Consider the following 26,691-nt stretch of genomic DNA (forward strand, 5'->3'; position numbering starts at 1 on the left):
GCCACCACACCTGGATAATTTTTGTATTTTTAGTAGAGATGGGGTTTCACTATGTTGGCCAGGCTGGTCTCGAACTCCTGATCTCAAGTGATCTGCCTGCCTTGGCCTCCCAAAGTGCTGGGATTACAGGCGTGAGCCACCACACCTGGTCTGTTTGTCTTGTTTATCCTGCTCTGCTTTCGGGAGTTGTCACACTATGACATATATGATCTCCAGGCAATAGGCAGGAAACTCTCATGTATTGCTTTTTAGTAATTTTTGATAAAACGTAAGGTATGGGAGGAAGTCAGAAACTTAAGGACTAAAATCAAATAAATTGTTTTTATTAGAAATAAAATTCTAGCTACTCAGGAGGCTGAGGCGGAAAGATTGCTTGAGCTCAGGAGGTCAAGGCTGCAGTGAGCCAGGATTGGACTACTGCACTCCAGCCTGGGTGACAAAGTGAGACCCTGTCTCAAACAAACAAAAACAAAATAAGATACTACAAATAAAATTCTCAAAATTCATGTAGTTACTCCTATAGTTATATTAATTATATAGGCTATATAGTTCCTTCACCTAGATGTATGTTTAAGGATAGTTACATTTTCACCAGATACTTTAGCCACTTACTTCTTACAGATGAAGACAAGACAGATAAACCTTACCTTAGAAACAGCAGGGCAGGAATCTCTTCTGACTGTTTCTATTCCTTTTGCATCAAATACCGGGTCCTTCTGATCCAGTGTTTCATACATGTAACCCACATACCTCTTTTTTGTTTGTAAAACACAGGGCAAATATACCTGTGGTAAAATTAATAAAATGCCTCTTAAAAACCATTTTCTCCCGCCAAGAATGTTTTATTTTTATGTCTTTGTGCTTTCTTTAATCAAATATCAATTATTTAAAAAATTCTAAATACGACTTTGGGCCCAACAAATTCATGATATAACATGTGGGAGCAAAATGAATTGTCTTTAAGTTGTTACCACTTGCTCACTCCTTTTCTTGCACTACCAGTTTTGTTTATTTACTGAATAAAGTATAAACACTTTAGCTTGGCATTCAAGACAGTCTACAGTCTGGTCTCAACTTTATTTTTCCGGATCTATCTCCTGCTTCCCCGTATTTCCATACTGTGCTTTTCCAATTCCATACATGCCATTTTCTTCTGTGCAGAATGATTGCAGCCCCATGTCTGCCTACTGAAATTCTAACAATTTTTCAAGACACAGTTCATTGTTACTTCCTATATGGAGTCTCCCTATCCAGCCCAGGAGGACACAATTCCTCCTTTCCTTTGTGCTCTCACAGTGTTTAAGCGGGCTATTCTCATCTTGCTTTCTGTTATGTTTATAATAAGAGACTGCTTATATACATTCCTAACCTTTCCTTTTAGATTACTGGCTCTTAGAGGGCAGGACTGTGTCTTAAATGCTTCTTCGTATTCCACACAGTTCCTAGGCTAAGTATCTTTTATACAGAAAGAAAGAAATACATATTTGATATCCAAAAGTAAGTGAAAAAGAGTTGAAAGTCCTTGTGGTAGACTTTGTTTTGCAAAGAAAGAATATATTTTCCATCCTACGTGGTCTTCTTACAATGTGACTTTGACATTCTTCCTATTAATAGTGGGGTCTAAGTTCACTCCCTTTAAATCTAGAGAGGCGTGTGACAGTGTGTGACTTTGAGCCTGGGTCATAAAAAACAAAGCAGCTTTTGTGTTTCTTTGGGATGTTCACACCTAGAACCCAACCCTCATGTTGTGAGGGAGAACAAGCAGCCCCGGTGAAAGGCCACTGGTAGGTGTTCTGGCTGATATCCCAACTAGTACCCAGCATCAACCACCAGACATGATGGTAAGCAAGCTTCAGATGGTTTCAACCCTTAGCTGCCGGTTGGGTTACCCCAACCCCTAACAATCTTCTCAGCTGAGGAACTAGACATCGTGCAGCAGAGAAAAGCCATTCCAGTTGCACCCTGTCTGCATTCCTGAGCCAGAAAATATGAGCAGAATGAAATGCTGGCTGTTTTACACCATTAAGTTTGGGGTGATCTGTTACACAATAATAGTTACTGGAACAAAGTTTTCATTTCCTTACATATATACATTACTAAACAAATTTTGAGAAAATTATACAAAAGAGAAAATATTTAAATACTTTTTTTTTTTAGAGACAGGGTCTTACTTTGTTCCCCAGGCTGGAGTGCACTGGTCAATCACAGTTCACTGTAACCTTGAATACCTGGGCTCAAGTGGTCCTCCTACTTCAGCCTCTGGAATAGCTGGGACTACAGGTGTGTGCCACTATGCCTGGTTAACTTTTTAATTTTTGTAGAGATGGGGTCTGGCTACGTTGTCCAGGCTGACCTCAAACTCCTCGTCTCAAGCAAGCCTCCTGCTTTGGCCTCCCGAAGTGCCAGGATTACAGACATGAGCCAGTGACCCAAATTTAATACTTTAATAGACCCATATACTGTTAGTGATTCTTAAAATGTACTGAACAAATCAGAGGTCTCTAGAAGGTATATGAATTTTATATGTGATTACTAATATTACATTCCTCTTACCTTTTCAAACTTCAATTTCACTGGTTTAGGATTGGTAGCAGTTACAGCTTCGGCAATTTCCTGACCAATCTTAAAAGACTGCTCCTTAGTGGCTCCTTTCAGTAGCACAAACATACTAAGGGGATTAAAAATAAAGTAAGGTAATGAGGAAGTCATTATAACAAAAATTTTATCAAGAGTAACTTTCCTGGCTACGACTCTTGTCTAATGCCAAAGAAAACTCCCTTTCTCCTATTTACTCTTTAAGATGCTTCCTATGTAAGCTTTCCTGTTTTATTACTTTCCTTATGTACTCATGATATGTCTTGTTACAAATCTTTTAAGACATCCAATATTTCTAACACACAGATCAGCTCAGATATCCCAGTAGTCAAGAAAGTCCTGGATCATCCCTGAACATTTAAGGCTTTGTATGGTACACAAGGGGTCACTAACCCCAAGGCTACAGACTGATACCAGTCAGTCTGTGATCAGTGGCAGATTAGTCAAATCAGTGGCAGCATGAGATTCTCATAGGAGCATGAACCCTATTGTGAACTGAGCACAAGTGAAGGATCTAGGTTGTGTGCACCTTATGAGAATCTAATGCCTGATGATCTGAGGTGGAACAGTTTCATCTCCAAACCACCTGGTCTGCAGAAAAATTGTCTTCCATGAAACCGATCCCTGGTGCTAAAAAGGTTGGGGACCCCTGTGGTCCAGGCACAGTGGCTCACGCCTATAATCCCAACATTTTGGGAGGCCAAGGCAGTGGATCATCTGAGGTCAGGAGTTGGAGACCAGCCTGACCAACATGGTGAAACCCTATCTCTACTAAAATATGAAAATTAGCCAGGCCTGGTGGCATGTGCCTATAATCCCAGCAACTTGGGAGGCTGAGGCAGGAGAACTGCTTGAGCCTGCCAGGCAGAGGTTGCAGTGAACTGAGATTATACTACTGCACTGCAGCTTAGGAGTCCATCTTTAAAAAAAAAAAAAAAGGTTGGGGACCGCTATGGTACACAGTTAAGTACATCACAAAATAAGAGACGATGTGATTATAAGAAAATGGAAGATGTACTTGTGATATGGGAGAAGTTCCCTTAAGGCCAGAACCACTCAACTTAAAAAAGAGAGACATTGGCTGGGTGCAGTGGCTCACACCCGTAATCCCAGCACTTTGGGAGGCTGAGGCGGGTGTATCACCTGAGGTCAGGATTTTGAGACCAGCCTGGCCAACATGGCAAAACCCCGTCTCTACTAAAAAATTACAAAAATTAGCCAGGGGAGGTGGCGTGTGCCTGTAGTCCCAGTTACTTGGGAGGCTGAGGTGGGAGAATCGCTTGAAGCCAGGAGGCAGAGGTTGCAGTGAGCCGAGATTGTGCCATTGCACTCCAGTCTGGGTGACAGAGCGAGACTCCATCTCAAAAAAAAAAAAAAAGACAGACATATATTCGGTAATGTATGTTAACTGAAAAATAGTTAGAAAACATAAAAAGACACATGGAAGAAAATCAACATCTGTAATCATATCATATAGAAAACAGACATTACAAACACTTTGTGGATATCTGTAAATCTTTTCATTTGCTATAATGGATCATGTTACTTGGTAATGAATAATATCGAATTACATGACTAAAAAATACCAATACAAAATATACTCAAAATACCCATACAAAATACACTCAAAAAAAACTGATAAAATGCATTGGGCATCTTTTTTTCTATTTCAGTATATACTACAACCTAACCACCAACAGAAGTAATGGTTAATAAATATTTAAGTAAGATAGATTATAAAGTTCATCTTCACTTATATTTCTAGTGAAAAGACACTAAATAGTGGAAATGGATGGTATCTTGAAACATGACTTTAAGATTCTTTTTTCTAGCCATATAAACCAATCTCATATTTCTGAAGTGTTTTTATACTGGATTTTTAAATCCCATTTTGGATGGTTTCTTTGGAAAAAGTCCCTGCTAATACTGGAGACAGTACTTGCCTGACAGCCTAATAGGAAAAATTAAAAGAAAGGAAAAAAGTAGTTTATTCAACTCTACTAAAAGTCTTTAAAATAAATATTGTCTCAATCTGAATTAATTTTAACATTCACTAAGGTAGAATAAAAATGCCTTAGTTAATTAGACCTTCAATCTAGGCTATACTTTGAACCATCTGAAGGTTTTTTTAGTTTCTTTATAGGCCATCTGATGCTCATTTATACCAATACTACCTTATTTTAATTTTCTTTTTTTAAGAGGCAGGGTCTCACTCTGTTACCGAGGCTGGAGTGCAGTGGCATAATCATGGCTCACTGCAGCCTCGACCTCCTTGTACTCCTTCACAATAATTTTTCAGTCTATTCCTGGCCCCAGGTTCAATACATAAGACTTGCTTTCTGTTACTATAGGTTTTTTCCATGAATTTTATATAAATGAGCTGGGTATAGTAGCTTTTGCCTGTAATCCCAGCAACTCTGGAGGCTGAAGTGGAGGACTGCTTGAGGCCAGGAGTTTGAGATGGGCCTGGGCAATATAGTGAGACCCTGTCTCTAAGTAAATAAATAACAATTTTATATAAATGAAACTATATAGTATGTACTCTTTTATACCTGTCTTCTTTCACTCAGCATATTTTGAGATTCAGCCATGGTGTCAGAATTACAGCAACTGGTTGGTTTCCACTGTTGAGCAGTATTCCACTGTATGGATATACCACAATTTGCTTGTCCAATCACTCACTGATAGACGTTTAGATATTTTGCAGTTTTGGACTATTACGAACAAAGCTCCAATGAAGAATCGTACACAAGTTTTTGTGTGGACATAGCTTTTCCTTTTTCTTTTTTTTTTTTTTTTTTTTTTTGAGACGGAGTCTTGCTCTGTCACCCAGGCTGGAGTTGCAGTGGCGCGATCTCGGCTCACTGCAAGCTCCAACTCCCGAGTTCATGCCATCCTCCTGCCTCAGCCTCCTGAGTAGCTGCGTCTACAGGGGCCTGCCACCACGCCCGGCTGATTTTTTGTATTTTTAGTAGAGACAGGGTTTCACCGTGTTAGCCAGGATGGTCTCAATCTCCTGACATCATGATCTGCCCGCCTGAGCCTCCCAAAGTGCTGGGATTACAGGTGTGAGCCACTGACCACGCCCGGCCAGGTTTTCTTTTTTCCAAGATAAGCATAAAGGAGTGGAATCACTGGGTCATATGCTAAGTGTATGTTGAACTTCAAGTGCAACTGCCAACTGTTTTTATGAAAGATTATTATTCTTGAAATGTTCAGATGCAATGATGAATGCAACATTTTTTTTGTTTTGTTTTTTGAGATGGAGTTTTGCTCTTGTTGCCCAGGCTGGAGTGCAATGGCGCGATCTCAGCTCACCGCAACCTCTGCCTCCCAAGTCAAGCGATTCTCCTCCCTCAGCTTCCCGAGTAGCTGGGATTACAGGCATGCACGACCACGCCCGGCAAATTTTGTATTTTTAGTAGAGATGGGGTTTCTCCATGTTGGTCAGGCTGGTCTCGAACTCCCAACCTCAGGTGATCTGCCCAAAGTGCTGGGATTACAGGCATGAGCCACCGCACCCGGCCATATGCAACATTTAAAATAAGTAGACATACACATATTTCTGTACGGTTTTATAATAGGCAAAACTAAGCTATGGTAATAAAAATCAGATAAGTGGTTGTCTAGGGCATGGAGTGAAGGTGAGGGATTCACTGTAAAGGGAGAATGAGATAACTTTTTAGGGTGATAAAAAGTGTTCTATATCTTGACTGGCATGATAGCTGGTAACTTGGGCCTATATATTTTTATATTTTATTACATACTATACATGTTGTTAAAAATTATAATTCCATAAAAATGATAAAGAAATAAAGGTACATATACTTTACATCTTAAAAGTTATTATTGGCTGGGTGCAGTGGCTCATGCCTGTAATCCCAGCACTTTGGGAGGCCAAGGTGGGTGGATCACGAGGTCAGGAGTTCAAGACCAGCCTGGCCAACATAGTGAAACCCCATCTCTACTAAAAATACAAAAATTAGCTGGGCATGGTGGTGCATGCCTGTGTAGTCTCAGCTACTCCGGGAGGCTGAGGCAGGAGAATGGCGTGAACCCGGGAGGCGGAGCGTGCAGTGAGCCGAGATCGCGCCACTGCACTGCACTCCAGTCTGGGTGGCAGAGTGAGACTCTGTCTCAGGACAAAAAAAAAAAAAAGTTTCTGCTAGGTTGCCAGGGGCTGGGAAAGGTACTGTGTATGTGTGGGGAAGTGGGGATGGTTAATGGGTACAAAAATGTAGTTAGAATAAGACCTAGTATTTGATAGCACAGCAGAGCGATTACGGTCAACAATAACTTATACATTTAAAAATAACTAAAAGTTTAATTGGAATGTCATCATAATTGGAAGGTCATTTACCTTCATCTATCAGATTTCCTTCATTTTGATGATGAGGAAGAGAATCTAGGTCTCCTCACTCTCAGTTGGGAACTTTTTTTTTTTTTTTTTCCCTTGAGACGGAGTTTTGCTCTTGTTGCCCAGGCTGGAGTGCAGTGGCGCAATTTTGGCTCACTGCAACCTCCACTTCCCGCGTTCAAGCGATTCTCCTGCCTCAGCCTCCTGAGTAGCTGGGATTATAGGCATGCGCCACCACACCCAGCTAATTTTTTTAATTTTTAGTAGAGATGGGGTTTCATCATGTTGGCCAGGCTGGTCTTGAACTCCTGACCTCAGGTGATCCACCCACCTCGACCTCCCAAAGTGCAGGGATTACAGGTGTGAGCCACTGCACCTGGCCTTTTTTTTTTTTTTTTTTTTTTTTGAGATGGGAATTTCACTCTTGTTGCCCAGGCTGGAGTGCAATGGCGCAATCTTGGCTCACTGCAACCTCTGCCTCCCGGGTTCTAGCGATTCTCCTGCCTCAGCCTCCCAAGTAACTGGGATTACAGGCATGCGCCACCACGCCCAGCTAATTTTGTATTTTTAGTAGAGATGGCATTTCTCCATATGGTCAGGCTGGTCTCGAACTCCTGACCTCAGGTGATCCGCCTGCCTTGGCCTCCCAAAGTGCTGGGATTACAGGCGTGAGCCACTGCGCCCAGCCAGGAACTCTTTTTCACTCCACCAAGCATTACCTATTATCCCAAGAGCAGTGTTTCTCAACCTTTTATTATTATTGTCCTTCCAAGGAAAAAAAACATAAATTTAAATTATATTTAACAAGGCAAAGTAATTACTAAGGAGTAAAATATTGTTGGGTAGGACTGGGCGCTGTGGAGCCAAAAACTATGGTACTGACTTTTTTTTGTCCTCCTTCAAGAACTTACTTGTATTCTGCCAGGGTGACACTGTTGTGAATTGCCCTCATACAAACGTCACTAAACATTTGGGTTTCTTGTTTTTGAGACAGGGTCTCATTCTGTCACCCAGGCTGGAGTGCAGTGGCATGATCATGGTTGACTACAGCCTTCAACTCCTGGGTTCAAGCCATCTTCCCACCTCACAGCCTCCCAAGTAGCTAGGAGTACAGGTGCACACCACCATGTCCGGCTAATTTTTTAATTTTTTGTAGAGACAGGGTTGCACTTTGTTGCCCAAGCTGGTCTTAAAACTTCTGGGCTCAAGCAATCCACCTGCCTTGGCCTCCCAAAGTTCTAGGATTTCAAGCATGAGCCAGCACGCCTGGCCAATGTTTGCTGAATGTATCAGGTAGTGAATGGTGATCAAAAGTTTTAATGACATTCCAAGTAAATTTCCTTTGACTGGAATCATATAATAACTATAAAATCTGATGTAGAGAGAAAGTATCAGCTAGGAATCAAAACACTGAATATCAATTTATGGCTCTTTACTGACTAGTTGCAAGATCTTAAATTTCTTATCCTAGGGAAATTTGTTCTTAATAAGCATCACTTGAGGCACATTCTAAGCTCTCCCCAAGTATGAAAACTGCTGGCCTAAATAATATCAAAATCCCTTCCGGCTCTGACATTCTGTGAATCTATTATTTTTTGTAGCTTGACTTCTTACAGATCTTAAAGGGTAAATAATATAACTACAATCAGAATCATGCTGACTTCTGGGTGTTGTCAACAACATGGATAGCCCCTGAATTAAAATCAGTAAGTTAAAGGATTAACATTTTTCCCTAAATATTTTTTAAGGAGTTCTGCTAACAAGTGCAGAACTTATTTTAGTAACTCTTATTTTGCTAGAATACCCAGCAGAAGTAGTTTCATAGAGAAGTAAAAAGCCAAACTAAGAAGTGGCTTTTGATGAGGAACAGGAGAGAATACGGATAATTAGGGCCTGGATAATTTGAAACTATCCCCACCGGCTGGTAATGAAACAGCTGCTCTATAAGGCAAGGTCTCATTCAGCATTAATATGATTATGCTGTCTGTATGAACATTTCAAAGAACTGGATAAGATTAAATGCTGTTCAAAGATTACTTATAAACTATTTAATGATCAGAAGCATTATCTCCTATTGCTCTGTTGGACTGTAAAGAGATCAGAGGTCTTGATGCAAGTGCTCTTAGCATGATCACACTGTGACTCTATGTCCCCAATATGGAAAAAATTTCACTGTAAGAAATTTGAATAGTGCCTACATTCTAGAAGAATTTCAATAAGCCATGCAAAAAAGATGTTACATAAATAACTGAAACCTGAAAAATATCACAGCAAGCAAGGAAGCATGCAAGCTGGTGTTAATAATTTACATTATTAATAATGTGCCTTCAAATGCAGGCACATTATTTGCCAATCCATAAATAATAGGCTCGAGGAAGTCTGTGGACCCTCTGGAATCAAATGGAAAACTGTATTTGCCTATATGCACCTCTCTTAGAAGGTCAACATATTCTGGGGCCGAGTGGTAAGTTAACCACTCACAGTTCTGGCAACTGTCCTTCAAAAACAGTTTAATTATTTTAAGATATACACTTAAATTCAGAGAGTTACAGCTATATTAGAGGAATTGTTCACATTAAAAGTAGTTTCTTTAAATAGACTCCTGCATACAGTTAGTTTACAGATCACTATCTACTTGGCTTAGAGCTACCTGGAGGGAAGCCATAGGTATCTTCAGTTTGTGGCTCAGAACACAAACTGTCTCTTACAATCCTATCTGGTAAATCAGGATCTGTGTTAACTCTGATCATGAGATCGTAAGGACTGGAAAGGACTCAGACAGAACTCTATTTTTAGAAAAGATTCCCTTAAGCCATTTTAAACACTGAAATGAGGATCTGGAGAGATGCAAAAAGACAACTACAAAACCAAAAACCCATTACCTGTCAGTATCGCCATATACAACCCTAGCTCCCCATTTCTTGGTATCATTCACCAGTTTAATAGCTCGTTCCAAGGTCTCTCTGGCTTTGTGAACAATACTATCGCCAACCTGTTGGTACAAACACATTGGAAATAATTTCTTAACATAGCTCAGTATAAGTCAGCAGACTTTAACATATAATACATTTAATTACTAAATATTTCCAGAAATGAAACAAGAAAAGAACGTAAAAAAGAAATCAAAATAGCCATCAGTATCATCATTCTTTCTACAAGTACTCAAGAAGAAACTGAGGTGAAGAATTTGAAACAACCAATCAATATACAAACTTGTCTTTGAGTGTAACAGTAAGTGGACTGCACTTGTTACAAGGTACACAGCTACGTTGGATTCTTGGAAGAATAATCCTTTATTCAAGAATTTTTTTTTTTTTTTGAGGAGTCTCACTCTGTCACCCAGGCTGGAGTGCAGTGGCACAATCTTGGCTCACTGCAACCTCTGCCTCCTGGGTTCAAGCGATTCTTCTGCCTCAGCCTCCTGAGTAGCTGGGACTACAGGCACACGCCACCACACCCAGAGAATTTTTGTATTTTTTAGTAGAGATGGGGTTTCACCATATTGGCCAGGCTAGTCTCGAACTCCTGATTTCATGATCCGCCCACCTTGGCCTCCCAAAGTACTGGGATTATAGGCGTGAGCCACCATGCCCGACCTACTCAACTTTCTTATGTGCCCTTACAACTCATTAGGCAGAAAAGCACTCTTTGTGGGTGCATGAGTATATGTACGTGTATCTCTCAAAATTTTTCTGTTGAACTGTTGATGATAATGTCTTTCAATATCATTAAAGTTAATGCTGAACTTCAATCTTGTGACTGGTTATACAAGGAAAAATGTATCTAATTATATGATGGGAAATATATTAAAACTGTTCAATTTAAATTAAATAGGTAGATATATATCTAGGGAGGTTTTACTCATTGGTGATTAGTGAATTTTAACAGTGACCACAGCATGAGTTTACAAAACAAAAAGATGCTGGGCCTTGACAAATATGAGAAGCATGCTAATGAGATTTTATAGTCAAGTAAATTAAGGAGAGACTATATAACAATGCTGTTTTATTTATTAAACTCATTAAAGCTAAGAGTGGGAAAAATTGCCATTCAACATAAAACATAAATGGAGCATTCCTTTTGCAATTTTAAAACGCAAACTGCACATTTTTGTTTTTTGTTAAGAAGCAAACAATAGCAATAATGATCCTTCTCCCTTTACTGTAAAATTTGAATTACTAAATGTAGGATTGAATAGTATTTAAAAGGCTGTTTAAAGTTGCATTACAAAGGACATATTAAGTATATGAACAAAGGAATAAATAATAAAACTGGTAGTAGAAACGAGTTGGGATTTATTTATTTATTTATTCTGATTTATTTATTTATTTTGAGACAGAGTCTCGTTCTGTCGCCCAGGCTGGAGTACAGTGGTGTGAGCTTGGCTCACTGCAACCTCTGCCTCCTGGGTTCAAGCAATTCTCGTGCTTCAGTCTCCCGAATAGCTGGGATTACAGGCATGCGCCACCATGCCCAGCTATTTTTCATATTTTTAGTAGACAGGGTTTTGCCATGATGGCCAGGCTGGTCTTGAACTCCTGGCCGCAAATTATCCACCTGCCTCAGCCTCCCAAAGTGTTGGAATTACAAGTGTGAGCCACCATGCCTGGCCTTGGGTTTTAAATTAAGATTATGAATTCTGCTGAGACCTCTAGTACATCAGAAAATCTTGAGAACGTAACTGTAACTTAATACATTACAAAAATCATGTTATCTAATGGAAACTCAAATTGAATAAAATGTTCTGTTACCTACTGCCACTTTCAAACAAGGTCAACTTTTAAATATGTGAGGACAAAGAGCTGCATAAGCAAGCCATCTTAGTGTCAAAGTCAAATATATCTCTGAGATATATACTTACAAGTAAGTATATACTCGTACATATACATAGTGGTCTTAAATGTCTGCCTAATGTTCTTACTCTGACGCATTTAAGTTATACCCCAAAGAGTCAGAACTCTGCAGTTACCCCTGAAGATCATGTAATAAGAAGAATTCAGCAGCACTAGAGTGAGGGGGAGGCGGAAGAGGGAAGGAGAAGTAATTAAATTAACAGATTCTGCTACTTTGTGCCAAGGTTCCTAACCTGAAAAGCATTACTTCATTAAAGGGCTAAGAGAGGATTTAAAAGAGAAAAAGAAATGGTTTCACAATTTAGGCCATGACTGGGGATGCTCAAAAGTCTTTTTTTTTTTTTTTTTGAGATGGAGTCTCACTCTGTCGCCCAGGCTGGAGTACAGTGGCGCGATCTCGGCTCACTGCAACCTCTACCTCCTGGGTTCACGCCATTCTCCTGCCTCAGCCTCCCAAGTAGCTGGGACTACAGGCACCCGCCACTATGCCTGGCTAATTTTTTGTATTTTTAGTAAAGACGGGGTTTCACCACGTTAGCCAGGATGGTCTTGATCTCCTGACCTCGTGATCCACCCGCCTCGGCCTCCCAAAGTGCTGGGATTACCGGCGTGAGCCACCGCACCTGGCCTCAAAAGTCTTAATAAAAACAAATGTTTTAAGTAAAAATTAATTATCTGAACAGACATAAAAAGGAAGAAATAAAGTTCAGACAATTTTTAAAAAGTCACAAATATACCTTTATCATAAATATGAATGACCAATAGTAGAAAACTGTCGACATATAAAAATTTTAATTTATGAAGTAAGTCCAACTGAGACAGAGACATTAACCTCCACTATTAGCTACTTTATTCTCCATATTCTCTTCATAGGAATTTTTGCTTACCAAGTCTTGTCTTTCTCTATAATGGTACTGAGACAGAGACATTAACCTACAACTATTAGCTACATTTATTTATTCTCCATATTCTCCTTATATGCTTACAAAGTCTTATCTTTCTCTATGATAGTCCAGATCTAGTACTTTTTTGACTGTGTGTTCTCTGAAGGAAAGCAGGAGACCACAGTCAGTAATCCATTTGCCTCTCGCTTTTAAAAGCTTTTAATTATTCTGGATACATAACTGTTGTATATATATGTATATGCGGTACATATGATGTACACAGGCAGACAATGTGTAATGATCAAATCAGGGTAACTGGGATATCCATCACCTCAAGCATTTATCATTTATTTGTGTTAGACATTTCAATTCCATTCTTTTAGTTATTTAAAAATATACAATAAGTTGCTATTCACTGTAGTTACTGTGCTACTAAATACTAGATTTTATTCATTCTAATTGTATTTTTGTACTCATTAATCATTTCTACTTTATCTCCCTCCCTCCCCACCTCATTGCCTCTGGCAACCATCATTCTACCCTCTATCTCCATTAGTTCCTTTATTTTTTGTAGTTTCCATAAGAGTGAGAACATGTGATATTTGTCTTTCTCTGTCTGGCTTATTTCACTTAGCATAATGTCCTTCAGTTCCATCCATGTTTTGCAAATGACAGGATTTTATTCTTTTTTAGGGCTGATTACTGGACAAATGGGATCACATAAAGCTAAAAAGCTTCTGCACAGTAAAGGAAATAACAAAGTGAAGAGACAACCCATAGAATGGGAGAAAATATTTGCAAACTACCCATCTAACATGGGATTAATAACCAGAATATGTAAGGAACTCAAACAACTCAGTAGGAAAAAAACAAATAATTCGATTAAAAATGCACAAAAGGTCTGAATAGACATTTCTCAAAAGATGACATACAAATGACTACTACTGCTAATTAGAGAAATGCAAATCAAAATTATAATGAGATATCTTCTCACCCCAGCTAAAGTGGCTTTTATCCAAAAAACAGGCAATAATGAATGCTGGCAAGGATGTGGAGAAAGGGGAACCCACTGTAGTGGGAATGTAAATTAGTAGAGCCACTGTGTAGAACAATATAGGATGCTGCAAAAATCTAAAAATAGAACTACCATATGATCCAGATATCCCACTGCTGGGTACATATCCCAAAAAAAAAAAAAAGGAAATTGGTACATTGAATTGATATCTGCACTCCCATATTTATTGTAGCACTATTCACAATAGCCAAGATATGGAAACAACCTAAGTGTCCATCAACGGGTGAATGGATAAAGGAAATGCCATATTATGTGTACAATGGAATATCATACAGCCATAAAAAAGAATGAAGCCATCTGCCCTTTAAAAAAAAAAAGTGGCTGATATCTTCCATTTTTACTCTATTGGTGCTAACTTTTCACTTATTCATAAGAGGCTCTTTCTGTGATGTTAGCTGCTTTTTCCACTCATGATTTCACCTAGAAGTTAACATTGTACTGTTGTGAAGTTAGCATATGATGAGGGGTCAAATGCATGCTTGCAGTCATTAACCTGAGGATAGCTGAGAAGACCAGGGTCAAGGAAGCAGGTACCGCTTGGCAGTCTGAGTTCACCGTGCAAAGCAGCAACGTATTCCCTGATGAAACCCTATTCCTAAACTTCCACTGCTAGTTCAAAAATCCTACCAAATTCTGGTTATTCTAAAGTTACAGTATTTACATATTTTAAAAATAGTATAATTTCTGCATTGTTTTATTACTAAAATACATTAATAAACACTTTTAAAACTGAGAGGCAGGGAAGAAATTAGGGAAATGTGGAAATGGCCCCTAAGAAAGGATTTGGGACAAGCATGGTGGCTCACACCTGTAATCCCTGCCAAGGCAGGAGAATCACTTGAGCCCAGGAATTCAAGACCAGCCTGGGCAGCATGGCGAAACCCCATCTCTACAAACAACAGAAAACTTAACTGGGCATAGAGGTAAGCACCTGTAGGTCCCAGCTACTTGGAGGCAGACGTGGGAGGATTACTTGAGCCTGGGAGGTCGAGGCTGCAGTGAGCCGTGGTTAAGCCACTGCACTCTAGCCTGGGCTTTATAAAGCAAGACGCTGTTTCAAAAAAAAAAAAAAAAAAAAAAAAAGGATAGCTTTTGGTTTTACATTAGTAATATCATTTCCATTTTTTTTCCTGCTAGATCATATAGATCAGTGGTTTTCAAATGTATTAATATGAACCCCCAGGACTGACAAAGTATTTTTTATCTTACCTAAAAGTATACAAATATAAACCTAGATACAAACTTTTATTGCTTACAGCCTTTACAGTCCAACTATAAAAAAAATTTATCCAGCACAAAATCATATTACTGTACCAAAATATTCAAGTTAACAATATTAAGTTTCCACTATAGATGATATTTTGCTGCTTTCAATGTGAATATGCCACTACTGCCTTGCTCATGTTTTTGGAGTTCATTTTGCCTACGGTGAGCTGTGTGAAGACTTTATGCTTTCCCTGCTTTTCTTTTACTGAAATAATGCAAATATGATATACCACAACGTCTTCTGACCTTCATTTGGCATGAAAAGATCACAATATAACAAGTTACTCTGTTCTTTTCTCACTCACTAGTATATTATTATATTACCCTGTCACACTATATTATATTTGTATCAAATAAACACTTTAGTAAATATGAAATTAAGTCATTCTATGAAAAATGTCTTTCAACTGTCACTATCACTGCAAAAAAGGTTTTGCTTTATATCTACTGGTATACTAGTAAATATGGAATGACTGTTGTTTATTCTGACTTAAAAAATTTTTTTAGTTTTTAATTTTGTGTATTAATAGAGGCAAGGGCTCACTATGTTGCTTAGGCTAGTCTTGAACTCTTGGGCTCAAGCAATCCTCCCACCTCAGCCTCTTGAGTTGTGGGGATCACAAGTGTCAGCCACCACACCTGGCTAATTGTGACATTTGGATAAGCCAATATAACTATAATCAGATCTCTTGTCAATACATAAAATGAATTATGCAGTACCAAGGCTGCTGTAAAAACTGCTACAAAGGTGGCACTGAAATTTTATGCTAATAGAAAGTTACAGTATAGTTATGAAGATCATGCAGAAATAGGTGTATGCTAATTTCTAAAATTATCATTGGAATAAAGACACAGAGGTATCTTATAGAGAAAAGTCACAGATCCCCAAGAATATGTATATATTTAGGCTTGGCATGAGAAAAACTGATCTTATGTCATAGAAATGAAATGGTTTAAAGTTTTAAAACAAAATGAAATGCTTGAATGAACAGGCATTCATTTAATGCTGCTTTAGTCTCTTTTTTTGAGACAGGGTCTCGTTCTGTTACCCAGGGTGGAATGCAGTGGTGCAATCATGGCTCACTGCAACCTTGACTTCCTGGGCTCTAGTGATCCTCCCATCTCAGCTTCCCAAGTAACTGGGACCACAGGCACATAACACTATGCCCGGCTAGTTTTTGCATTTTTGGTTAGAGATGGGTTTCAACGTGTTGCCCAGGCTGGTCTCAAACTCCTGAGCTCAAGTAATCCACGTGCCTTGGCCTCCCAAAGTGTTGAGGTTACAGGTGTGAGCCACTTTTTTGAGACCAAGTCTCATTCTGTTGCCCAGGCTGGAGTGCAATGGCACGATCTCGGCTCACTGCAACCTCTGCCTCCTGGGTTCAAGCAATTATCCTGCCTCGGCCTCTTGAGTAACTGGGATTACAGGTGCCCACCACCACATCTAGATAATTTTTGTGTTTTTAGTAGAGACGGGGTTTCATCCTGTTGACCACGCTGGTCGCGACTCCTGACCTCATGTGATCTGCCTGCCTCGGCCTCCCAAAGTGTTGGGATTACAGGCGTGAGCCACTATGCCTGGCCTTTTTTTTTTTTTTTCTTTTTCTTTTAAAAAAGAGATGGTCTCACTATGTTGTCCAGGTAGGATTCAACTCTGGGCTGAAGCCCCCACGTCTTAGCTTCCAAAGTAACTGGGAATACAGGTGAGTGCCACCGTGCCTCACTGTATCTTAGTCTCTTTTGAAAAAACTACAGATTTGTATCACTTACTTCAATGCATGGCATTCTCCCAGAAAAATTAGCAGATGTATAGCCAAATGTGACATTTGCTATCAGCTTAAGTCCCAACTGACGTGCATCAAGCATTCGTGACAGGGCTCTGTCTTGCCTGTAAGCCTTCATTGACTGCTTCACCATAAATCTAGTCTTCAAAATTTCTTCAAGCATTCTTGGTAGTACACCTTTTCTTACTGAAGGCTATCATAAAGAAAAAAAATGTTTAAAACCCCTCAAACATTATAGATTTACATAATTAAGAAGGAAGCATAAAACATAATAATGGCCAACTGTCATGAATTGAAACATGCTAACAATAGAGTGACCATAGTATTACTGGCCGTCAATATAAAATCATCACATTTTATTTCTTGGAAGAGGATTTTTCTCCTAAATGGTTCCTGCAATGTTTATAAATCTAACAGAGCACTTCTATGTGAGTTCAGAGACCTCCAGGGAGGAGGATGTCAACTAGTGCATAAGTGACCATACAACAAGTTCAGAGGGAAATTTTGTTCAAAACTTTGACAGAAACCCCCATTCTTTCAAAATGACACATGGGACTTGTATCACTCATAACCAACTCAGTTTTTAAAGATCTCATCCTAATGACCCCACACAGAAATCTGCATGGAACTCCATTTATCTACCTTGGAAGAATGATGAGCTGGGTTGACTCTGCTGACATTCAAACCTGCAGTTCCAGGGACTCTAGGTATTTCAAATCTGATGCTTAGACCACTAAGCCATCCCCTCCGGCCTATATTTATTAGCAATCTGGAAGAGGGGATGAATAGTGAGGTGATAAAATTTGTTGATGCCAAAAAAAAATCATTTGTATTCATCAAGACTAGGGAGAATTTATGAGAACTCCAGTAGGAATGAAAACCACAAAACAGTATTAACTTTGATGATGATTCACAGACACGTGCAAGGTAATGCATGTCAGACCTAACAATTAAAATCTCAGGTATAGGATAATCACACACCTGAATGTTAAAAAAATATTATTTTCATTAAGCTTTACACGCTGGGTCCAAAAGTAGATGCAAGTTTTTAAAAAAAGCTGTTAAAGGGAGATAATAAGCTGCTAGATATGCGACAATGGAACATATTCTAACCTCTAATTCATTTGGTGTACATTTTGAAGCAGCCATAATGTTTTAAGACATAAGATAAAAAGAACAGGGACCAAATTCGCAGAAATGTGACGGGAAAACTGATTTTTATATAGAGACCCATTTAATAAAAAAAAATCTGTTTCCATTTCTCCAAGTAGATCTCATCTACATCAGTCCTTTGAAATACTACATTTTAAAATTTTCCAAAAAGAAACATACCATGAACTCTTTGGTTAAAATTTTCTTCATCTACATTGCTAATTTTAGGTTAGCATTCCCTCTTACTGGTAGAGAATGATGCCACTTTTGATATAGTACACCAGAATGAATTTGAGGGCTGGTGGGGTCCACTCTACCATCAACCACTCTACTGTCTCATGATTCTAGTACAGACTCACTGCTAAGAAAATAGAAAAGAAAGGAATAAAGTTGGTATATAAGAGGCAATATAATCTTCTTTTAGATGTCTCTTATTAATCTTTAATTTATAAAGTTTTCCTCTGTCTCTTTTGAGGGGAGATACAGGAGAGAAAAAAGGGATCCTATTTTTAGTTTGGATATCTTCTGAAAAATATAATCAATAAGTCTATTAGAGTATCATTAATTCTAAGATAGTCTTAATTTAAAATAATGTAGAACAACAACTAGTAGCATCTACACGTTAAAGCAATTTAAATCTTTGTAGGTAATACATTTTGACCATTAAGTTGCTATTTAAGTCTGCCTGATTCTAATAAAGGGCAGAAGGTATAAGCATACGTTTATTTCTTTCAATATTTCGTTAACTAAAATTTAATAATTTAAAGATTTAAAAACTAAATTCAAGAAAAACAAGGTGACTGGTTTGTTCCTGAAGTGATCTCTTAGAAGATTCTTATACCTTTGACTTTTTGAGATAAAATATTCAAGCAAACTCGGTGTTTTTGTTTTCTATTATGTGCCAACAATATCTAAACCATTATCAGCTCTCCAAAAGTTAAGCCATAGTTGTTATCTTTCATTTACAAGACAGTATTACCTTGACAAAAGCTACTCCATTGGGGGACACTGTGATATCATGCCTAACTTGGTAAAGTAAATCTGGAGGTACTCTCAGAGAGGTACAGCCAAATTTGAACTCATCATACCTGTTAAGAAAGAGAACATTAAGCAAATACTTCCTCAAATCATAGAACAGAGGTTTTATGCAATTTAAAAAATCTTTCTAACTCCATTAGAAATTCATTTTCAAACATCTAAACATGAATTCATGTACTTAGTAATATGTTTATTTGCCTCATTACCGAAATACAGTTTTTCAAATATTCACAATTTATTACAAGAAACATTTCTTAAATGGCACTATCCTAAAATTTATGGGTAAAATCTATACCGAAATACCAAATTTCAACTCAACATCTGATCATCTTATTTATTTTATTACTATTATTTTTTTAGATGGAGTCTTGCTCTGTCACCCAGGCTGGAGTGCAGTGGAGCGATCTCGGCTCACTGCAAGCTCCGCCTCCTGGGTTCACGCCATTCTCCTGCCTCAGCCTCCCTGAGTAGCTGGGATTACAGGTGCCCGCCACCACACCCGGCTAATTTTTTGCATTTTTAGTAGAGACAGGGTTTCATCGTGTTAGCCAGGATGGTCTCGATCTCCTGACCTCATGAGCTGCCCACCTTGGCCTCCCAAAGTGCTGGGATTACAGGTGTGAGCCACCACGTCCAGCCCAATCATCTTATACTAAATTACTTAAATAAAAGTTTATTTTTATTTAACATCCTTGTGAATATATGTAAAGAATAATTTAAACCTTAAATAGAAATACTGTAAATCTTGTAAATTTTCCAAATTCCTGTTTTTAATAAAAAGACAGGATTACCAATATAATTTCCACAGATGCTTTCTATGAAGGAATATAGGATATACTAAAACCAACACATGGTCTCAAATACGCAAAAATCAATAAAAAGGAAGACTCCGTTATTTCCTACAATTTAAGAAAAGTATCTAATCCTTTGATAATTTAAAATGTTATTATCAGTTTATAAAATTTAATTTACATTAATTAATAAAACCTAACATTTAATTTTAAAAATCCTGGACTATTTATAAGAAAAATAAAGAGGAGGTCTAGTTGGAGTTATAAGATCATAATCCTCAAACTGTTCCACTGAAAGGTAATTTACATCAACAATTTAACTTTCATTTTAAAAGAGACTATAGTTACATATGGAGTGAAACAGTTGCAAGGCTGACCTATTCCCAATCCTCTTCATGAGTCATCCATCCATGAAGCTGGATTAATCATAGGGTGATCCATGTCAATTGGTAAGACAACTACAATGAATGGATTAGCTGGGATACAGTCCATTTATCTTGCTCATAGGGAAGGTGTCCAGAGCAGAGAGACACTCAGAAAGTGTCTAATTTTAGTAAGAAGTACAAAGCACAACAACATTATTGTAAATGTGAAAAAAAACCTTACTTTCCCAAGTTCTCCACATGGCCAAGGCAGGTGGAAAAGCAGTAGTTATATGCAATCACAATAGAAGGATAAAGTGACTGGAAATCCAAAACGAGAACAGAGTTGCTATAGAAGCGGGATTCAGGCTCCATAATTAGAGGAACACACTGTGGGGCTCTCATTTGGGATCTTTGCTGAACACTAGGTGTCACAGGAATATAGTTCATTGGTTTAGCAATACGCAACATCATTGATTCCACACGGTACTGCAGGAAGAAAGGGAGGTGAGAAGACACAGTTTAAACATATCGGTCATTTGAATATATAATCATTTGAGGATAATCTGCTTTTCAGAATAAGACTGTATTATTATTATTATTATTTTTGAGACGGTGTTTTGCTCTTGTTGCCCAAGCTGGAGTACGATGGCACAATCTCAGCTCACTGCAACCTCCGCCTCCCAGGTTCAAGCGATTCTCCTACCTCAGCCTCCCGAGTAGCTGGGATTACAGGCATGCACCACCATGTCCACCTAATTTTTTGTATTTTTAGTAGAAACAGGGTTTCACCATGTTAGCCAGGCTGATCTCGAACTCCTGGCCTCAGGTGATCTGCCCACCTCGGCCTCCCAAAGTGCTGGGATTATAGGCGTGAGCCACTATGCCCAGCCTGCAATACTAGTTATTTAGTCAGCTTTCAGATGCGAAAAGGGATATATGTAAATCCTTTTCCTATTCCTACGACTTTTATAAAAACTATAAAACATGTCAAATAACTTAAAAGATAAGTCAATTTTAAAAGACAGATGCAATTAGATCTCTTTTTATTTTTATTATTTACTTATTTATTTTGAGATGAAGTCTCGCTCTGTTGTCCAGGCTAGAGTGCAATGGCACGATCTCGGCTCACTGCAACCTCCACCTCCTGGGTTCAAGTGATTCTCCTGTCTCAGCCTCCCGAGTAGCTGGGGTAACAGGCTTGTGCCATCATGCCCAGCTAATTTTTGTATTTTTAGTAGAGATGGGGTTTCATCATGTTGGCCAAGGTGGTCTTGAACTCCTGACCTCAAGTGATCCCCTGCCTTGGCCTCCTAAACTGCTGGGATTACAGGCGTGAGCCACTGCACCCAGCCCTCTTTGTATTTAAATACAGCTACACCATAATAACAAAGTGTAGGACAGACAGCTGTATAGTTTGACAATTTCATTTAAGAAGTTGGTCGATAATCTTGGAGAAATTTATTTGGGAAAATTAGAGAATTAAAAAGCTGTCAGGAGACTTAAGATAGAAAATGTTATCCCAGTTTTTCCAAGAAAGAAACAAAATGATTATAGAATTATAAACTATTGAATGTGGCTTTTGTTGTGGAAATAATTAAAAAATTAAAAAAAAGAACTGAATAGTAATCAGCTTATTACTGGTCCCTAGCAAAACTGAATCAAACAATTACTGGTATGTTTGTTTCTAATAATAACTATTAGATGGCTTGGGGTATTAGAAAAAAAAATTACTCACAAGAACCAGCCTGGGTTCACTGAAGTATTCTCATGAGGTTTTAAGGTATCTTTGCCTTTTATTACAGACTAGCTCAAACAGTTGTTAAATTTGATGGGTATAAATAAAATAAATAGCTTATAAGCAATTAAATGAAATAAACATGTAAAAAAAGTAGTTGGAACTCTATTTTTGCTATATTTACTGAACTGGTTGATTGAGGAATGTTATAGACACAGGTAATTAAAATAAGGATTTTACAAGGTTAAGGAATCTGAGTGTTTTAATATGGTATCGCTGATGCCTACCACCGTGCTTAACAAACTACAGGTATTCAAATACATATTTATTGAATTAATACATAAAATCATTTTCAGCAAGGTGTTTAGTAAAAATCTCTCATTATATCCTTGGGAAATTACTTACATATGAATTAAATGGCTTCTTAGTTTTCTTTTTTTATAACATTTAAAAAAGTTACATAGTCCACTTATATCGATTTTCAAGCTTTTTATTTTTACATTAAAATTATCTATGGGAAGTTTTAACAAGCCAAAATTAAAAACGTAAAACAACAGAAAGGTAGACTTTGTTGCTTCTCTAGTTTTAAGGGGCATCTTTAATCACAGTAACAATATTCAGGAATATAATATCCTTAAGGGCATGGACATTTATTTTCCTAATATCATAAAAAACTTGGCAGTGGCCAGAAAGTTGGCATAAAAAGAGAATAAAATGACAAGATTTAATTACCCAGCTATTGATTAGTTGGTACCAAACAGAAAGTTTAAAAAGTCAAATCACTTCAAACATCGCAAAAGTGTATCACTCATACAGAACTTTCAAGTCTGCAAGAAAACTGATTTCCCACCTGTGAACCCCTTGTCAGTACATGTAAAAACTGAATGCCAAAAAGTCTAGCCATCTCACTGGTTTTCCCAATCAGGTCCAGCTGTTCTAACATTTGGAGATTTCCACGGACACGGCTAACATAATGATCAACCATTTTCCATCTGTTAAAAAAGAATCCACATTATGAACATCAGGGAAAAATTTGGACACTTGAAAACAGTACTTTTTTCCTGCCAAAAATCTACATGCTAAAAGTGAGGTTACTTAAGGAAAGAGTAATGATATGAGCCTTTAAGCAAAGTATGTTAAGTAATTAAACATTAGAAAATTTCAGGTATTTCAAGGGCATGAAAAACCAGTAAAGATACGCAAAATTTAAAATAGTACTTGTGATTAGGTGGTAAGATTAAGGATCACTCTTTTTCAATATTTTGCTTGATGTTGCTCTGTTCTTTTTTTTTTCTATTCTTATTATAGAAAATTAACATTCTCCTTTAAGATACAGCTGCTGATTATGCAATAATTATTTATCATATCTATAGATTTTTAAAGAACATGAAGGGTCTGGGTTATCATTGTAAGTCTAAAATAAAAACATGCACTATGTTCATGGCAAAAAAAAAGAGTAATTTGGTGAAGATTTAGAAAAATCAGGAACATAAATTTTAGTGAGATAATACATGGGTTAAACATATTTCAAGTAAGTATTTTTTGTGAAAATATAAAAGTTCTGTTTTTCAGTTTAAACCTTAAATTTAACCTCTTTACCTTACCTTCTTAAGAAAACAAACAATAAAACCCTCAGCAAATCCATAAAAAGAATTTTAATATTATAAGATGTAAAAATGATCCAGAAGTATACTATAAGGAATAAAATTTATTCATTTGAAGATTAAGGTTCACATATATTGTAATCTTTAATTATATTGCTTTTAGAACAATATAGTCACATAATTGTTTAATAAATGTGTTTAAAAACCTTTTCCTCGGACACATGACTAATGCTTAATAGAAAAACTAGAAAATGAATGTGAAGGAAGAAAAAAGATACCCTATTATAAAAAAGATAGTAACAGTATATTACCAAGAAAGTAGAGAGATTGGAACCCTCATATACTGCTGGTGGGAACATAAAATAGTGTAGTTGCTTGGGAAGATAATTTGGTAGTTCCTCAAACAGTTAAACATAGAGTTACCGTATAATCCACCAAAAATTCTACTCCTAGGTACATATCCAAAGGGAATGAAAACAGATATCTACACAAAAAACTATATATCAATGTTCATTACAGTATTAATCATAGCCCAAAGTGGAAACAACCAAAACGTCTATCAACTGATGAAGAAATAAAATTCAGTATATATCCATACAATACAGTATTATTCAGCAATAAAAGAAATACTGAAAGATGCTATAACATGGACTATTCTGGACAGCATTATGCTAAAAGAAGCCAGTCACAAAAGATTACATATTGCATGATTCTGTTCATGTGAAATGTCGACGACAGTCAAATCTATGGGGACAGAAAGTAGATCAGTGGTTGTCTAAGGCAAGAGGTAGAGGGTGGGGGGACTCTGGTGGAGGGGGTGATAGGAGTGACGAAAGGTTGAAGAGTGGTGGCTAGGTGCAGGATTTCCATTTAGAGTAATTAAAATATTATAAAACCTACTGTGATGATGTTGTACAACTCTGAATATACTAAAAGCCAGTGAATTATATACTTTAAATGGGTGAATTGTATGATATACAAATTATATCTGAATAAAGCTGTTAAAACATTAGGCAAACATGAAAGAATCCTAAACTCTATAAGTAACTGTTTAACAAAATAAACAGAAATTTTGTTTCATAATTTACATTTTTAACTTAATATACTGACTCCCCATATTTATGTTTTGTAGTTATCAAGTGTGCTATTGTATAATTATAACATATTTAATCGAAATACTTATGGAATATCTTTTATTACTGTAAGCAATGGTGTGATGAACATTTTTAAATCATGATTTTTAATCATCTTTATACAGATGATTAAATAATTTCTTAAAATAAATTCCTAGATTTGGTCAGTTTTCACAATACCTAACAATACACTGCTTTCCAGAAAGGTTTTAATAATTTATATTCATACTAGTGATGATAAAGTGCTTGTTTCCTTGTATATTTATCAACAATGAAGATTATAGTTTTTAAAATTATGAGTTTGATAGACAAAAAATGATACATTTTCATCTGCATTTTTTTGTTTTATATCATTAATGTAACTCCTCAACAATACAAAACTGCAAAGTGTAAATCTGAAATAATGCATTATGTACAAATCAGATCAGTCCCTTTAAAATAAAACAAAATGGATTTAATGGCTCACCACTCCTTTAGGATGTGTGGATTTATCTATGGATAGTGCAGAAAAAGGAGATAACATTTACACTTTGCCCTCTCAACATATGGACAGACAGCTGACCTGGAGAAACGTGCCAAATGAGGTACCAAAATAGTGAGACACCACCATAATTTCTGAAAATGCCAGGCAGCACACAAGCATTTTACTGAGATTTGTAAAACATGAGAAAAATAAGTGTTAAGTCTCAAACAACACAGGCTTAACAGAAAACTTTAAAAAGGTATGTATTACACATATATAAGAATCTGTTTCAACAGATAGTCATGCTGACTGGGCACGAATATTTCCTTGAAATCTGTAGGTGGTGATTCAGAAGAAGAGTTACCAATTGAAGTATGTTGATGATAATTTGTTTCAGAAAATGTGTTTTAAAACATACTGGTTTATTTTCATTGTTTACTCCAGTCTAAAGTTCTTTTTTTTTTTTTTTAAATAAGACTGATCTTGCCAATAGGTTTTTGTAATTCATGGTACAATTAAGAAACATAATCAGCAGATTAAGAATTAATTCCTTTAGTAAGGTAGACATTTATATACTATATATAAGGTAGACATTTGAATATTTCAGGAATTTTTTCCTTTGATAATTGTTCATGTCTTTTACCCATTTTTTTATTAATTTAAAAGTATATAATATGGTTAATATACATAACTGCTATGGTGAAAATGGTTTTCCTAGGTTGATGTTAGCTTTTTACTTTTGTTGATGTTATTTAATGAAGTACAAAAGTTTGTTTTTGGGCAAAAATGGTCAAAGTAAGTCTAATACTTTATATACAAAACTGATTAAACTGAATCTTAAAGGCTCTTGATTTAAGTGATTTGACTAAGATCAACTCTATTTTTTTTAAGCAGTATAGTCCATTAGAACTTAAATAAATGGGTATAATACTGTATTTCAAAAGAAATATTTTTACTATGCTATATATAACTCTTTTTTTAAAAAGTGGAAATGGTTTATTTCACATTTTGAAGAATACAGTCTAAGAGATTTTCACATATTGGTTCGACAGCACAGACTCTGGAGTGAGATAGTCGTAGGTTCAAATTGTGGCTCTATTGCAAGCTACTATGTGACCCTAGGCAAATCATTTAACTCTCTAGTTCTCAGTTTCAATATGTGTGAAACAGTGGTTTCACTGTTGTAAGGTGAAACTGTTGTAAGGTGTTAGGCAAAAGCAAAAACTTAATAACCTTTGCTGCTATTATTACGATAATTATGGTAATTACTATTTCTCCATTTCATTCAGAAGCTAATTCTCTATCCTGAAAAGAAAGACGTACCAATTAATTAACATTTATTGAGAGCCTTCTGTGTGTTGAAGACTCATACTATCTCATTTAATTCTTACTTCACTCCATGAGGTAGAATATATTAACATCTCTCTATTATAGATAAGAAAACTGAGGATTACTGTAAGCCTAATCCATCCTAGTTTACAAACCTAGTACAGTAGAACCTGAGATTTTGGCCAAATAAACGAAAACATGATGAAAAGAAAACAAGATAATACATTATAAATGAGTAACTGTCTTGTTAAATTTCTATCATCACAG

The 26,691-nt window shown here is 36.9% G+C and overlaps 1 protein-coding gene across 5 annotated transcripts in view; it reads right to left on the bottom strand.

Annotated features, from left to right (window-relative positions):
• Window positions 1-26,691, bottom strand: part of REV3L (REV3 like, DNA directed polymerase zeta catalytic subunit) — a 185,834-nt gene that overhangs the window by 13,470 nt on the left and 145,673 nt on the right. For 3 of the 5 annotated variants that reach the window (XM_024248980.3, XM_063725258.1, XM_063725257.1), the window contains 7 exons: window positions 22,746-22,887; window positions 20,402-20,646; window positions 18,946-19,054; window positions 16,801-17,007; window positions 9,835-9,944; window positions 2,554-2,668; window positions 648-785 (listed from right to left, as the gene is read on the bottom strand). In XM_024248980.3, the coding sequence (XP_024104748.3) occupies window positions 648-785; window positions 2,554-2,668; window positions 9,835-9,944; window positions 16,801-17,007; window positions 18,946-19,054; window positions 20,402-20,646; window positions 22,746-22,887 (1,066 nt within the window). The other 2 variants (XM_063725259.1, XM_063725260.1) reach the window with 2 other exon arrangements.

This window comes from Pongo abelii, chromosome 5 (assembly GCF_028885655.2).
Source record: "Pongo abelii isolate AG06213 chromosome 5, NHGRI_mPonAbe1-v2.0_pri, whole genome shotgun sequence".
In the NCBI taxonomy this organism is placed as follows: Eukaryota; Metazoa; Chordata; class Mammalia; order Primates; family Hominidae; genus Pongo; species Pongo abelii.